Source organism: Bactrocera dorsalis, chromosome 3 (assembly GCF_023373825.1).
Source record: "Bactrocera dorsalis isolate Fly_Bdor chromosome 3, ASM2337382v1, whole genome shotgun sequence".
NCBI lineage: Eukaryota > Metazoa > Arthropoda > Insecta > Diptera > Tephritidae > Bactrocera > Bactrocera dorsalis.
In genome coordinates, this window is record NC_064305.1 from 50,511,520 (window position 1) to 50,524,934 (window position 13,415).

General features: G+C 33.6%; 1 protein-coding gene and 1 pseudogene across 1 annotated transcript in view; both read right to left on the reverse strand.

The window, feature by feature from the left end:
- The window catches only part of LOC105233076 (serine-rich adhesin for platelets), a 92,269-nt gene that overhangs the window by 22,254 nt on the left and 56,600 nt on the right, over positions 1 to 13,415 (reverse strand). Inside the window, exons 4-5 of the mRNA XM_049452924.1 lie at positions 7,045 to 7,229; positions 5,228 to 5,450 (exon numbers count right to left, since the gene is read on the reverse strand). Coding sequence (XP_049308881.1) covers positions 5,228 to 5,450; positions 7,045 to 7,229 — 408 coding nt within the window. The remainder of the gene's footprint in view (positions 1 to 5,227; positions 5,451 to 7,044; positions 7,230 to 13,415) is intronic.
- LOC125777690 (jerky protein homolog-like) lies at positions 25 to 5,216 on the reverse strand (annotated as a pseudogene).

Consider the following 13,415-nt stretch of genomic DNA (forward strand, 5'->3'; position numbering starts at 1 on the left):
AGGATATACATATGTAAGTACATATAACATATGCTTATATTGTAAATAAAACTGTTTATTCTCATATGGCATATCTATTCGGCCATAAGTAAGGGTATGTCGCGGAAAGTTTTATTGCTCATTATCAGGAAATTTTTTTCTGATGTTGCTCATTGCGCAAACATAAGCAACATCAGTCCGGTAACTCGCAATTTCACATCTTTTCGCATTTATGTATGAATCTCAATCTCAAATTCTTGTATGTTTTATTTACGCGATGCAAATATTTTTCATTAGCTCATTTTTATTCTTCACCATTTTCTAAAATACATCTATTAAATTATAAATTATTGTGTACATATATGTATTTGCATATTACAAACAAAAAAATACATATATGACACAAGTAAAAGTTTCGAAAACATTGTACATAATACTAATTTGAAACCGATCGCAATTGCCACCACGAAAAGGATTTCAAAATGAAAATGAAGTTCGTGAAACAAAAGTTTTCACACAAAATAATGCGAAAATACTCTAACACAGCAACTTGGACATGAAGAGTTGAGAAACTACAATTAACTATAAATACTCGAAAAATTATTTCAATTGAATGTATTTGTTTAATTAAAATTATCATTCGAATAATGATAATACTAAATACAAGATATGTATTTTTGGGAACTAAATATTTTCTAGCAATCAAGTAAAATGGTAGCTTGGAACATTGAATTATATATTTTAATCTACAAAAGTATAAATTTTATCAAAATCAGTCCTGTATATTTTTGGAGTGAACAAAAGCATATCCTTATATATCGATTAGTTTAAACTGTTATATACAACCGTTAGGTGATAAAAATAAGCTACGAGATATAAATAAAACCCGCTTCCCTCAAACTTCTAATGCTTGAATATAAATTATAGCGTTTTTTCACAAAAATGTTGCAGTTTTGGTGTCCTACATTCGGGCTGTCAAAGGTACGTGTTCTTTCCTCAATATGTTTCAGGTTCGGTTGTTATTTTCTCCAAGTGTTGCCTTCTAACAAGGACAAGAGTTACATTTTTATTAATGGTTTCAAAGCCTACTAATCCAGTTTTTGCACAAAGCGAAATGGGTTGGTAAATTTTATTATAACCATTAGAGGATTTGCAAATGAGTTGGTCGATTTTTCCTCGTCATCAGAGAATAAAATGAGGGTTTTAGTTGTTAAAAGAGATTCCTTACCCAGGGAAAGGTTTCATAGAAGACGTTGCGAACGCTTACTCAGACTCAAAGGTAAAAGAAACAAATAAGGAAGGGCTAAGTTCGGGTGCAACCGAACATTTTATACTCTTGCAACTTGGAGGAATCAATGTCAGAGAAATACCTTGAAGTGTAAAATGTCAATTTTATATATGTATACACTAGAGGACCCGTCCACGTTTCACTGTGGCTGATACATAGAAAATACTACTACTACCATCTATGTATATGATTTCTATTAGTTGGATTATAATTATTAGTTAATGAGATATAGCATTTCTGTGTAGCAACTTGTGTTAGTTTACAAAAGAATGGATCATAGAGCATTTCGTGTATTAATAAATCATTGCTTTTGGGAGGAAAAAACTGTTGAATTTGGGCTCAGGGAAATCCACCGATAAAAAGATGTTTGCTAAGCTTAAAGAGGGAAAGCTCTGTGCAAAGTGGGTGCCTCGCAAGTTCATAATCCAACAAAAACAACGAATAACTGATTCTGAGAAGTGTTTGAGTGTTCTTTAGTCGTAATAAAACCGACGTTCAGTGTGTGACAATAGAAACGTAGCATCATCATTTCCCACTGAAGTGCAATCGGGAGTCATTCTAGTGGACTGCACCAGTTCTCAAGCGTGGAAAGACGAAAAGGTCGGCTACAAAGGTTATGACATCAGTCTTTTGCGATGCACGTGGTATAATACATACTCAATGACTGATTACCGAGCCAGTTATAATCTATTTCACTGCATATTTGGTTGCACTTCTTTGCTACAATTCCAAATACTTAGCAATAGTATTATTTTTGAGGACGAATCTGTTTAAAATTGTACGTATATATTCAAATGATTTCTACAAACATGAGTTTTGAAATTATTATTTTTTCAGCCAAATCGGTTCAGCTGTTCTTGACAACGTTCTTTTATATATACAGTGGTACTCCAATATAACGAATGATATAATGTTATAACCGTTCGTTAAACTGAAATATTCGTTATAGCGAAAACGAAAACTAAATTAATATTGGTACATAAGTATATGTTTAAAAATAACTATTTAATCATGAATTCATAAGCATTGGTTGAAATAAATACATATACAATGGAAAATGCATACAATAAAATTAATAAAAGTTGAATTTTATATATATGAGCATTATTCAACTAAAAAGAAATTTGTTATTGTCATTTGCTTTTGTGGGCGAGAAATTTTGAGATCCTGTGCCTTTTGATGTAGGCTTTTCAATAAAAATATTTTTCATGTTCCACGTTGTTTTCTTCAGACCATTTGATACACTTCTCAAAGCAGTCGATGGCATCAGGATGCTTTATTGGCGGCACAGCTACAACTGCAGCGGTATCACCTTCCTCCTCCTCCGAAATTTCTATAGCTAGTTCATTTTCAGCACTGGGCTCTCTTCTACAAGTACATTGTCTACACTGTTCCATGCTTCCAAATCATCTGTGTTGAAGTTTGTCTAAAATTTTATTTTAATATTAATTTCAATTATTTCTACAAAAGCATAAGTTAAACCGTACCTGGGGAAACATTGTATGTATAAGAGAAAGTGTGCTCTCCATAACAGAAAGTCTTCTCTGAATCGCAAATCTGCTAGAGGTGTATTGTCCTCATCATCATCATCGTCAGGTGTGGTTTTATTAATTAAAATGTTTTTCCAATACTTATGAAGAACAACCCCTGAAACTTTTTCCCAAGCTGCAGCAATAAGTTGAACTGCATTGAAAAGGGTGAGGTCCTTTAACGCTGTGTTTATATTTTCTTTTTGGTGAGGCGAATCGCGTTGTGGTCCATTGGTTGAATTAGAGCCGTTACATTCGGTGGCATAAACACTGTCCATATTTTTCCATCTGGAGTCACCAAATCGTCTTGTGGTGGATGACTAGGAGCGTTATCCAGGAGTAATATTGCTCGCTTTGGTAGATTTAGACTTTTAAGAAAATCTTCAACCTATAATTAAAAGTATTATTAAGGAGTTTTGAAGTGAAAATTGTTGTAATATACAAACCTAAAGCACGAATTTACTAAAAAAACAGTTTTTAAAAATTTCAATATTCATCCACGCGAATTTTGAGTGCGCATAGTCCACGGCAAGTGTTTTGTTTTTAAAGGAACGAGGGTTTTTTGATTTTCCTATTACAAGAGGCTTTAATTTCATTGTTCCCGTTGCATTTGAACAGGCAAGAATTGTAACTCGTTCCTTGGATATCTTTCGGCCAGGTGCTCTGTCTTCATTAGCGTGAACTAGTGTTTAGTGGTTCGGCAACATCTTCCAGTAAAGTCCAGTTTCATCAGCGTTGAAAACTGCATCAAGACTTATGTCATTTTTTACGATAATTTCATTTAATTTTTCTTTGAACGGTGCCACTAAATCAGCTTGGGAGGACAGCTTTTCGCCAGATTCTTTTAAAATTCGGATCCCAAACCGTTTTTTAAATTTACAAAATTAACCATTACTTGCCTTAAAAATCTCATTGGGAAATTTTGTATTATGGATTTGCACAGCTTTGGCTTTTAAAATATTGCTGTTAATAGGTACGTGCTTTTCACGCTGGGAGACAAACCACTTAAATAAAGCCTTTTCCATCCTTTGATATTCGCCTTTTTTTAACGATTGTCGTCTCAATGTGCCAGCATGTGTACCTTTAACACTTCTTATCATTTTCCAGCAGTTTTTTAAAATTGTGCAAACACTCGATTTTGGAATACCATATTTCAAAGAGATTTCTTTCTTTTTTCCCCTTTTTATTGTCGTCAGTTATTTTTAATTTGTCACCCAAGCAAAGCCGTTTTCGAATTGAAGGCATTTTTAAATAATTTATGCGATATCCTCACTTTACCCTTTTGAACTCACAACTGATATTTCGTGCAATGAAGCGTGCATAAAAAATAAATAGAATTCATTAAAAAAAAGTAGCTCAATAATAACAAGAACTAACGGGTATTTAACCGCCTGCATTGTTTTTTGTTGTAATACAACCAAAACCAAATACAAACGCCATACATTCTTAATATCGAGTTCATCAAATTTCCAGCTTTCGTTATATAGAGTCATCAATGTATTGAAAAACAGCGTTCGTTATATTGAACATTCGTTATATCGGCGTTCGTTATACTGGGCACCACTGTATAGATAAATTCTATACTTACAGATACATAAGGTTTGTTAGAAAAACGAAAACGATTATATGGAAGTTGGGGTAGTACTCGTATCGACCAAATTTTATCCACTTTTCCCAATATAACATACTATTAACATGTCACTTACTACAAATTTAAGCATATAGAGTAAGGTCAGCCGGATGTTCGAAAATTCTGATATTGGTTATGTAGGGTAAGTCAAGTTTTCGCTCAAATTTATCTATTTTAGGCACAAAGATACACTGTTATGAGTAAAACACACTAGCTCATTTTCATTGAGATAATCCCATTTTCAACTTTTCTCGTCCTGATCGTTTATTTATATACATATATATATGTATATATATATATACCCTATATCTATCTCAATTATTTTTAGGTGAAACGTATAACCGTTAAGTGAACAAAACTATAATACTCTGTAGCAACTGGTTGCAAGAGTATAAAAATAAAATAATAATAATTATTTAAAATAATTTCGTAAATAACAGTTTGAAAACTTTATGGTATTGTATGTACGAAAAAATACATCAGCTGATTTATAACAGGGTGCAATGTTTTTTTTCTTTTTTTGTCATTTAAAAAATGGAAAATTTTTTCAGGCTGTAATGAATAATTTTGTACAATGATCGTTTGTATAATGAGGCATTTTCCTTGAGAAAAGAATACACTATTTGTCTTACTGTTGAAATGTCGGGTAACAATGATTACAAACATACATCCTTTTAATTCGATAAGTAAAATTTCTAAATTGTATATAACGACAGGCAAATAAATAATAAAATTAAAATGAGGAATTTCTTAGATCAATTTTTATTTATCCTTCAGATTCTTCATTGAGTTTACACTTACCTCAGTCTGTATTCTTGCATACTGGCCTGATAGGAAGGTGGTGGTGGCCGATGCTGAAACTCTGGATAAAGTAAACCATGCGCATTACCTCCTCCTCGACCACACGGTCGTCGGCCACAACGGGCAAAGTCAACTGCTGAACCCAAGCCCAGACATGGTGGTCCACCCGGTGCCGTCATTCGCCATGCTACACCGCTCACAGTCACTAGGACAATTCCTACACCTAAAAGTTGAAAAATGTTAAACACTGCATTATAAATGTATGTACAAATGTATAAGTACTACAAAGTTCGGAAAGCAGTACATATTAAGAGTCAAAAACAAGTAGGACAGGCTGATTAACATCATTTCTAAAATATCTACACATTTGTCGACTTTTAATTTAGGTCACGTTTCCATCTTAAAACTTTTATAAAAAAGCGTAGCCCACTTCAAGATCCCAACTCTACATTGATTGTTGTGATTAAACTTCTCAAAAACTTCTATTATTCACAATACGTAATCATCCTTTTTAAGACAATTTGAATGTGATATGAAAGTATAGCATTTCTTCCAAAACGGCATAAACCATGCTATTCAAAAACTTGTATATTCCTGCAAAACTTTTTAGCTTCCCAATGTCACTAAATATTACTTTAATAATTGAATATAATAATGTCAGAGCAGTAAGCCAATATGTAGTTTATTTGCTTTTATATAACATATTATGGCACGTAACCATAAAAACAGAAACGGTAACAATGAAGTTTTGAGGTTGCGTCATCTACATATAACAACCTATTCCTTTCTCGCTTCAACACATTATCGTGAATGACCAAATGAATGACAGTCAGTACGAGTATAATTGCCAAGATTTAAGTAATTGACGCCTAAATGAAGTGAAGTCACAAAACGTGAGTGAGATGTTATACGATCTACTTAATCGCTCTACAGAGAGGCGAAGACGAAGCTCGAGACGAACGTTTTGTTGGTCGACTAACAATAAGACACAACTAAAAGATACGCCAAATATATTGCATTATAACTTTTGTAGTTGTCATATGAAAATATGCATTCAGTGCAAAAAGGTATATGAATCTAATAGAAAAAAGTTTTGCGAAAAATGTTGAGCTAATTACCACATCACTGCCTTGAATTACGTTTATTGGAGCGCCCAGCAATTAAGCTGACATGGTGTCAGAAAAGAGTAGTACAGCATAACCGTCCTTGATCAGTGTACTGTCTTGGGTCGCTATCCAATTTTTTGTGAAAATGTTTAAATATGTTTTGGTGGCTAATTTATAGAAGCTCTGCTGAATAACGGCTCTTTTCTGTTACGATGGATATACGTAAATTTCACAAATATTTTGGATATTATCGACAGACCGTTATTACTGGAATTATTAAGGAATTTATGACCGCAAACTAATATTCACGTGCATTGGCTCTATGAATTCATGACAAATTCAAAGCACCTTCGTTTATATCGCGCTTTGTTATTTATTAAGTTTATCACGAGTAAAATGTGTATATGGTATGAATGGTCTGCGTGCAACGTTGAGTTCATTTAACCATTTCCATCCCTCAGTTTTTGAGATATCGTTTTGAAATTTTGCAATTTTTTCGGTGTGACCTGCCGAGTAAGGTGGTATTAGTAAGGTGCTCTAGTTTTTTCCAACCTCAAACAATTTTTGTATGCCGGTCAATATTTTAATAAAATTAAGTGGACATGGCTTTGTATATAGTACATAATATAAATGTTCCTAGAACTTCCGTACTTGTTTATATACACATATATGTATGTATGTATATAGTATATACCGTAAGTAAATACATACCTATCATGAGAAGTGCAGCTGTAAGGTGTGAAGACGGAGGTCCGGCAAGGCTTGTCGCTCCTAACGCTGCTCCGCTCAATGCACAAGCAATTCCGCCCAGAGCCACTACTGCAATCAATGAACGCAGCGGTGGTCCGGCAAACCATTGACCACAGCAACCTTTTCCAGAACGTTCCGAGGGAGATCTGAAAGTAGGGAGTAATTAAAATTAATAGAAATATAGTAATTATAATATTTTCAATTAATATGTGAATTGAATTATTGATCAGCAAGCTAAAAAACATTATTTACAAGTATTGGTTTTATTTACTGAGTATATAATAGATGTATTGGATTTGCGAATTCTTTCTTCGCGTCTAACAACAAAGTAATCGAGTTGAATTCGTGCAAGAGAATATGTGGGTACTCTATTATGCCTTATATGCCAATCGGGTGCAAGGCACTTTTTTTGTTAAATCCATATGTCCTCATAATTTTTATCATAAAATCAGTAATCGTACTGCCTTAAGTATTAGCGTGCCCAGAAAACGTCCTCAAATTCATGTCGCGTTGCCTATAACTGAATGAAAACCATGGCTGAATGTCGAACCAGCCATAGATTGTATCAACAATTTCCTTGTTTCCTGCAGCCAGCTTCACTTCTTTATGCGCCGTCAAAATCAAATTTTTAATGGTCAGCGTTTATTTCAGAATGCGCCATATAAAATCTATGGGCGGAGCAGTTTTTGACAATTTGCCTCTGCCGCTTTTATTTCGAGACAACAGTTAAAGTGGTATAGCCGTTATCCGCGACCAAGTTTTGCTTTGTATATTTTAGATACATTTTTCTACGTGTTTTAATAGAAATAATAATGTCATCATTAAGAAAATGGCATAACATTATTACGCATAACTCAGACGATCTGTTATAGTGTTTTCGATTCGCTACTCTCCAACCCTTGGCGAATCAAAGACAGCTTATATAAGTTTGAGGGAGCAAAAGCCTTTAAGCCTACTGCTACTCTCACTCTTATCAAAAATATAGAAAGATCGTTTATAACTGCTGATACATATACTGAGATATCTACTGATCATATATATCCCAATGCGAATAAAATTACCAAAATTGGATTTAAAGCTTGTAACTGAAAAAAGGCAGTCTAGAAATAAATGACAGGTAAATTACTAACCTGAAATTGAAGTCTACTAAACGTAAATTAAGTAAAAATTATGCCGCCGGCTGCCTATAAGGGGCTCAAAACAATTTCCTTTCCAAATCACCTAGAGAAGCCTAACTGCCAACAAAACGCTTTTAAGCAGACTGTTTTGTACGACACCGTTAAACAGTCGCTCTAATAGGCTTCTAGTTGGATTAGAAAGATCATAAAATAAATGAATAATGTTCTTGTTTTTTATACTCTTTCACCTGTTACTACAGAGTATAATAGCTTTGTTCACCTAACGGTTGTACGTATCACTTAAAACTAAACGAGATAGATGATGTAGGGTTATACACACATCGTCACCTAAAATGCAAAATAACGTAACAACATTTTCGAAAATTTACAGTGGCGTGAATGAAACACGAAATAAAATGGAACAAGAGAGACAAAATTTTTAATATTGATTAAAACTGGTTCATATATGAGCGCAGAACCTGAAAATGTTGGACATATCGCTCATTTGCCGCAAGACCGGCATAAATCAAAAAAAGTGATTTTTGAGTTAATGCTGCAGAATTGTTCGCTATATCATACTTCATGTTGAGCGAAAAATTCATAGGAATACCTCTTATATGCTCCGCTTGAGAAGAGGTGTAAGGTTGGAGTCACCGTGTAAGGTTGTAGTCAGTTGAAAACTTTAAACGCGTTTTCTGGAAAATCGATTTTTTTGACTTATGCCGGTCTTGCAGCAAATGAGCGATATGTAATATTATGTATGTAATTTGAAGTAATGAATCGTAATCAATAAGATACTCAATTTCGAATTTTTTGATGATACGTTATTTAGCATTTTAGGTGACGATATGTAAATTTATACACTCGTGGCCATACAAAGCTTACCACTATACTTTCAAAAGCTTTTTTCCGACTTTTTCGTTCGTTCGGAATTTTCTTCAGTTTTATTTTTTTATGTTTTTAGTAAGTATAAGTAAACAAAATTATATTGTCTAATTATAATATTACGATTAATGTGTAAAACACAAACTAGCTTTTCTGTGGTTTTACAAAATCGGCAGATTTTATTGTTTTTAAAGTAATAAAACGACTAAACGTCGTGTTTCAATTAAAGAAAAATAAAAGTAAATATTAATTTAATTTATAAAGTAAATGAAAGTAAATTAAAAAAATAAAAAAATCAGTTTTTCATCGCATGTCAGTTCGCGCACATTTTGTAAACCTTACTAACTTCCAAATAATTTTGTCTAGAGCTGAATGTGTTATGTTTTAAGTTTTAAATATTTTTGAGAAATAAGATGCCTTTAACTTATTTCTAAATAAAAAATTTCAATTCCCCAAAAAGTACCGTTGTTGTCAAATATGTATACACAACACTTGAAAATTTGCGTGGCCACGAGTATTTAAAATATCAAAAAGTCTTGCGGTATTTTCGCTAGTTGGCGCTGAAAGCGCGTAGTTCTAGTTTTATTCGTCGCATCGGGTCATGCTTTACCTTTTTAGAAAGCTCATTTCACGCGTGTTTGATTGATTGTCGTTTCTTTTAAGTCGTTCGTGAGTTATAGCGTCGCAAACATGGAGCAAAATAAAGAGAAAATACGGCATATTTTACAGTACTACTAGGATAACGGCAAAAATGCATCTCATGCCGCCAATAAAATTTGTGCAGTTTATGGACCCGATACAGTTTCCATTTCCACCGCACAACGATGGTTTCAACGTTTTCGTTCTGGTGTAGAGGTGGTCGAAGATGCGCCACGCTCCGGAAGGCCTGTCGTCGAAAATTGTGATAAAATCGCTGAATTGGTCGAAAGAGACCGGCATAGTAGCAGCCGTAGCATCGGTCAAGAGCTGGGCATGAGTCATCAAAAATTCATTTCAATTTCAATAATAAAAAAAATTCAATAAAAATACTGCAAGACTTTTTGACAACCCAATAAAACTGTAATTTAACACAGGAGATTGCCGTAGTAAAGGACACTTCTGGACAACATTTTTTTAAAAAGTGGACGTCGCCCGCCAACTGATAAGCATATGTAATGTACAAATCTCCTAAACTACTAAAGTTCAAATATTATAAGAACTCCTACCGACAGTGTAAAAATGGATGAAATCGAAACATAGCCCCGTTTATTCCTCCTATAACGGTGCTGTTCAAACCTACTAAAAGCGCAATAAATTAATAACTACTTACGCCAGAGACATTAATCGCGGGATTCTGTAACCAGTCTCTAGTCTCTATTTGAGACATTTTGAGGTAAAATCTCAATTTGAGACTAGTTACTATTCACTGAACAGTCTCTAGCGTTAGTCTCAAAATATTGAGACATTTTAGATTGCAAGTCACAAAACTAAAAAGAATTCTTGTCTGCCATTTTGAACATACTCGTACTGAATAGAGATCATCATAGATATTAATCGATTGTCGTTTTTTTATATTTTGTAAGCAACTCAAACACGAAAAGGTTAAAAATAAATCAATTTTACATAAATTTCTTAAACAAATTAAACATATATTTTTTTTATGGATAATGATGTTTTTTAACTATGTTAAAGACAATTTAATATTTGTTATCGACATATTTATTTTCATTCAAGTACAAAAAAAGCAAATACATCTCTGAATAATGAAATGTAATAGATTTTGTGACTTCACTTACAGAATAGCAAAATCGTCTCAAGTCTCGAAAATTGCCTCTAACTCAAAATCTCAAATTTAGAGACTTGAGACTGTATCACAGTACAGAATCGCACGGTAAGTTTTAGCTCCGAGATGGTAGGAGAAGGTTTCATGGCAGCCGGTGCGAAAATTGAGTGATGGGTGTGGCTCCGCCCGCTTTTTACTGAAATTACATACACCTCGGGACCCCACCGACCGATTTCAACTTAGTACGTGGCATTTTTCCCTTATTCTTATATGACGGTGTGAAAATGAGCGAAATCGGACACAACCAAGCCTTCTTCCCATATAACACAATTTTAAATCCATTTGATTCTTTCACTTTCTAGTACATAAATCAGGAAGCAATTGATATAACGGGGTAAATCTTTGCACTAATATTTCCTGTAGTATGTCATCTTACGACCAAAAATTCTCCAAGTCCCCCAAAAAACTGCTCAAGCCCCTAGTTACTACCTCAGCTCTCAACTATGTATAATGATTTTCGTTTTTCTAACAAATCTTATGCCGAATTTGTCGGTCAGTTATAATTTTGAATTAAACATAATGTACATATGTACTAATATATACAATTGCTTTGATTCCGATCCTCTGGTTGACATTTTTAGTCTTAAGCTATTTCTCTGGCGTTGATTCTTGCATGTTGCAAGGGTATAAGATATTGAATGCAATCTTCACTTTCGGATATTATCCAAATTCATGATAAAAGTCGCAGATAATCATTATAGATAATCCAGGGAAAGACTTAACACAGGTCTCTGCTTACAGACCAGAGCATACTCTTGTAGGACCCAAAGTGGTGCTCTAGTAGTTGATGTTCAAAGCATTCTGAAATTATGGGGAGAACACTTCTCCAACTTGCCGAACGGCAGTAAAAGCATAACACCTGGCAATTGTGTAAAGAAGTAAAGATGTATTTAATCATGAAAAAAAATAGTTTTTATTAGAAGTCGAATAGCTACTTTCGTAAATTTTAAGGACATAGCTATACATACTTGTACATTCGGTGGCAGATATCTTCAGAGAATTTAGATATCCGCAATACGATTCGATTGTTAAAAACTTTACATTTAAAAACTCTTGTGTGAATGTGAATAGAAAATTATTAATTTCAAAACTATTATATTTATTTGCGTTAAATCATATATACATGTACCATATGTATTCGGTTTTCACAACTCAATGTAAACAATACAAAAATGGGTGTTACACCTTGCAATGCAGTGCATAAACAGACAATGTTTGCTCAAAGTCAGCTCAAACGGTGATGTAATTAAAATTACATTAATTAATACATACCTTCAATTTGACGAAGCGCCAATGAAACTAGACAGGTTTGGTTAGGCGAATGTTATGAAATCGACGCCCTTGAACCACATACCTACACACAAGTTAGAATGTCCAGTTAACGCATTTTCACGTACCTCATATAGTCTGTTTTCGATACGCGAGAAAAGTGTTTCATACATAGTGAAGCACCAGACAAATACGAAACAAGGCGCGCAAAAAATTGAGCAAATTAAGTTAACATGAACTTTTGGCAGTCCGGTATTTATTTAAAGAGTTTTAGTTATTATATGAGATTATGCCTGGAGTGGTTTTAAATAATTATACGGGTTTCCTTACTGTATTCATGATTTTTTTTTAAACAATTACCGTGAATGGATTATTATTATATTTTGTATATTATTAACTTACATTACACGTTTTGTTTCACATCCGAGATATTTATATTTAAGACAACGTAGTTAATTTAAATGAGATATACATAGGCTAAATTATTATATTGACACATGTCTAGGGCCCACATTACATAATTTCCAGACAATTTTATGAAGATAGCTCACCCACTGGCCATTTCACACACTTTCTATTTAAAATATATGTTATACGTTTACCAATTTTCTTAAGATATCTTACATATTGACTCATACCCTATTTACGGTACAACACGAACCAGAAGTTTAAAATTCTTATATTATGTTGATAAGGGCTACGAATACGGATGCAATTGTTGCCACGCCTCTAATAATTTTAATGTACATATCTCCTAAACTATTAAAGCTACAACAACTAAATGTTCTCAACACAAATATTATAACAACTCCTAGCGACAATGTGCAATCGCAAGCGCAATCTATCAACAACTAATTACGCCAGAGACATTAAATGGCATGAGGATAATAATTCTTTTAAAGTATACCCACGTAAGGCGAAATCCAACCAAACCTGTTCAAGCACCTAGGTACCGAATATGAGCCCCAGTACCTATAGTGGGCTTTGGCTGAAAATATCGTTCAATGTGTGAGATATACATTTGAAATTCAGACAGAATCCTTTCCTGACAATACGAGGTGTGTTCAAAAAGTATCGCGAATTTTGTGTTTTTTTCAAAAATATACGTAACCCGCGAAAATTCAAAATTCGCGATACTTTTTGAACACACCTCGGTACCATATTAGTCAATACAGCAACAAATCAATTTGCTAGAAATACCAGGGCTTGAAGACTAAACATTTTTAAAATGGAACATT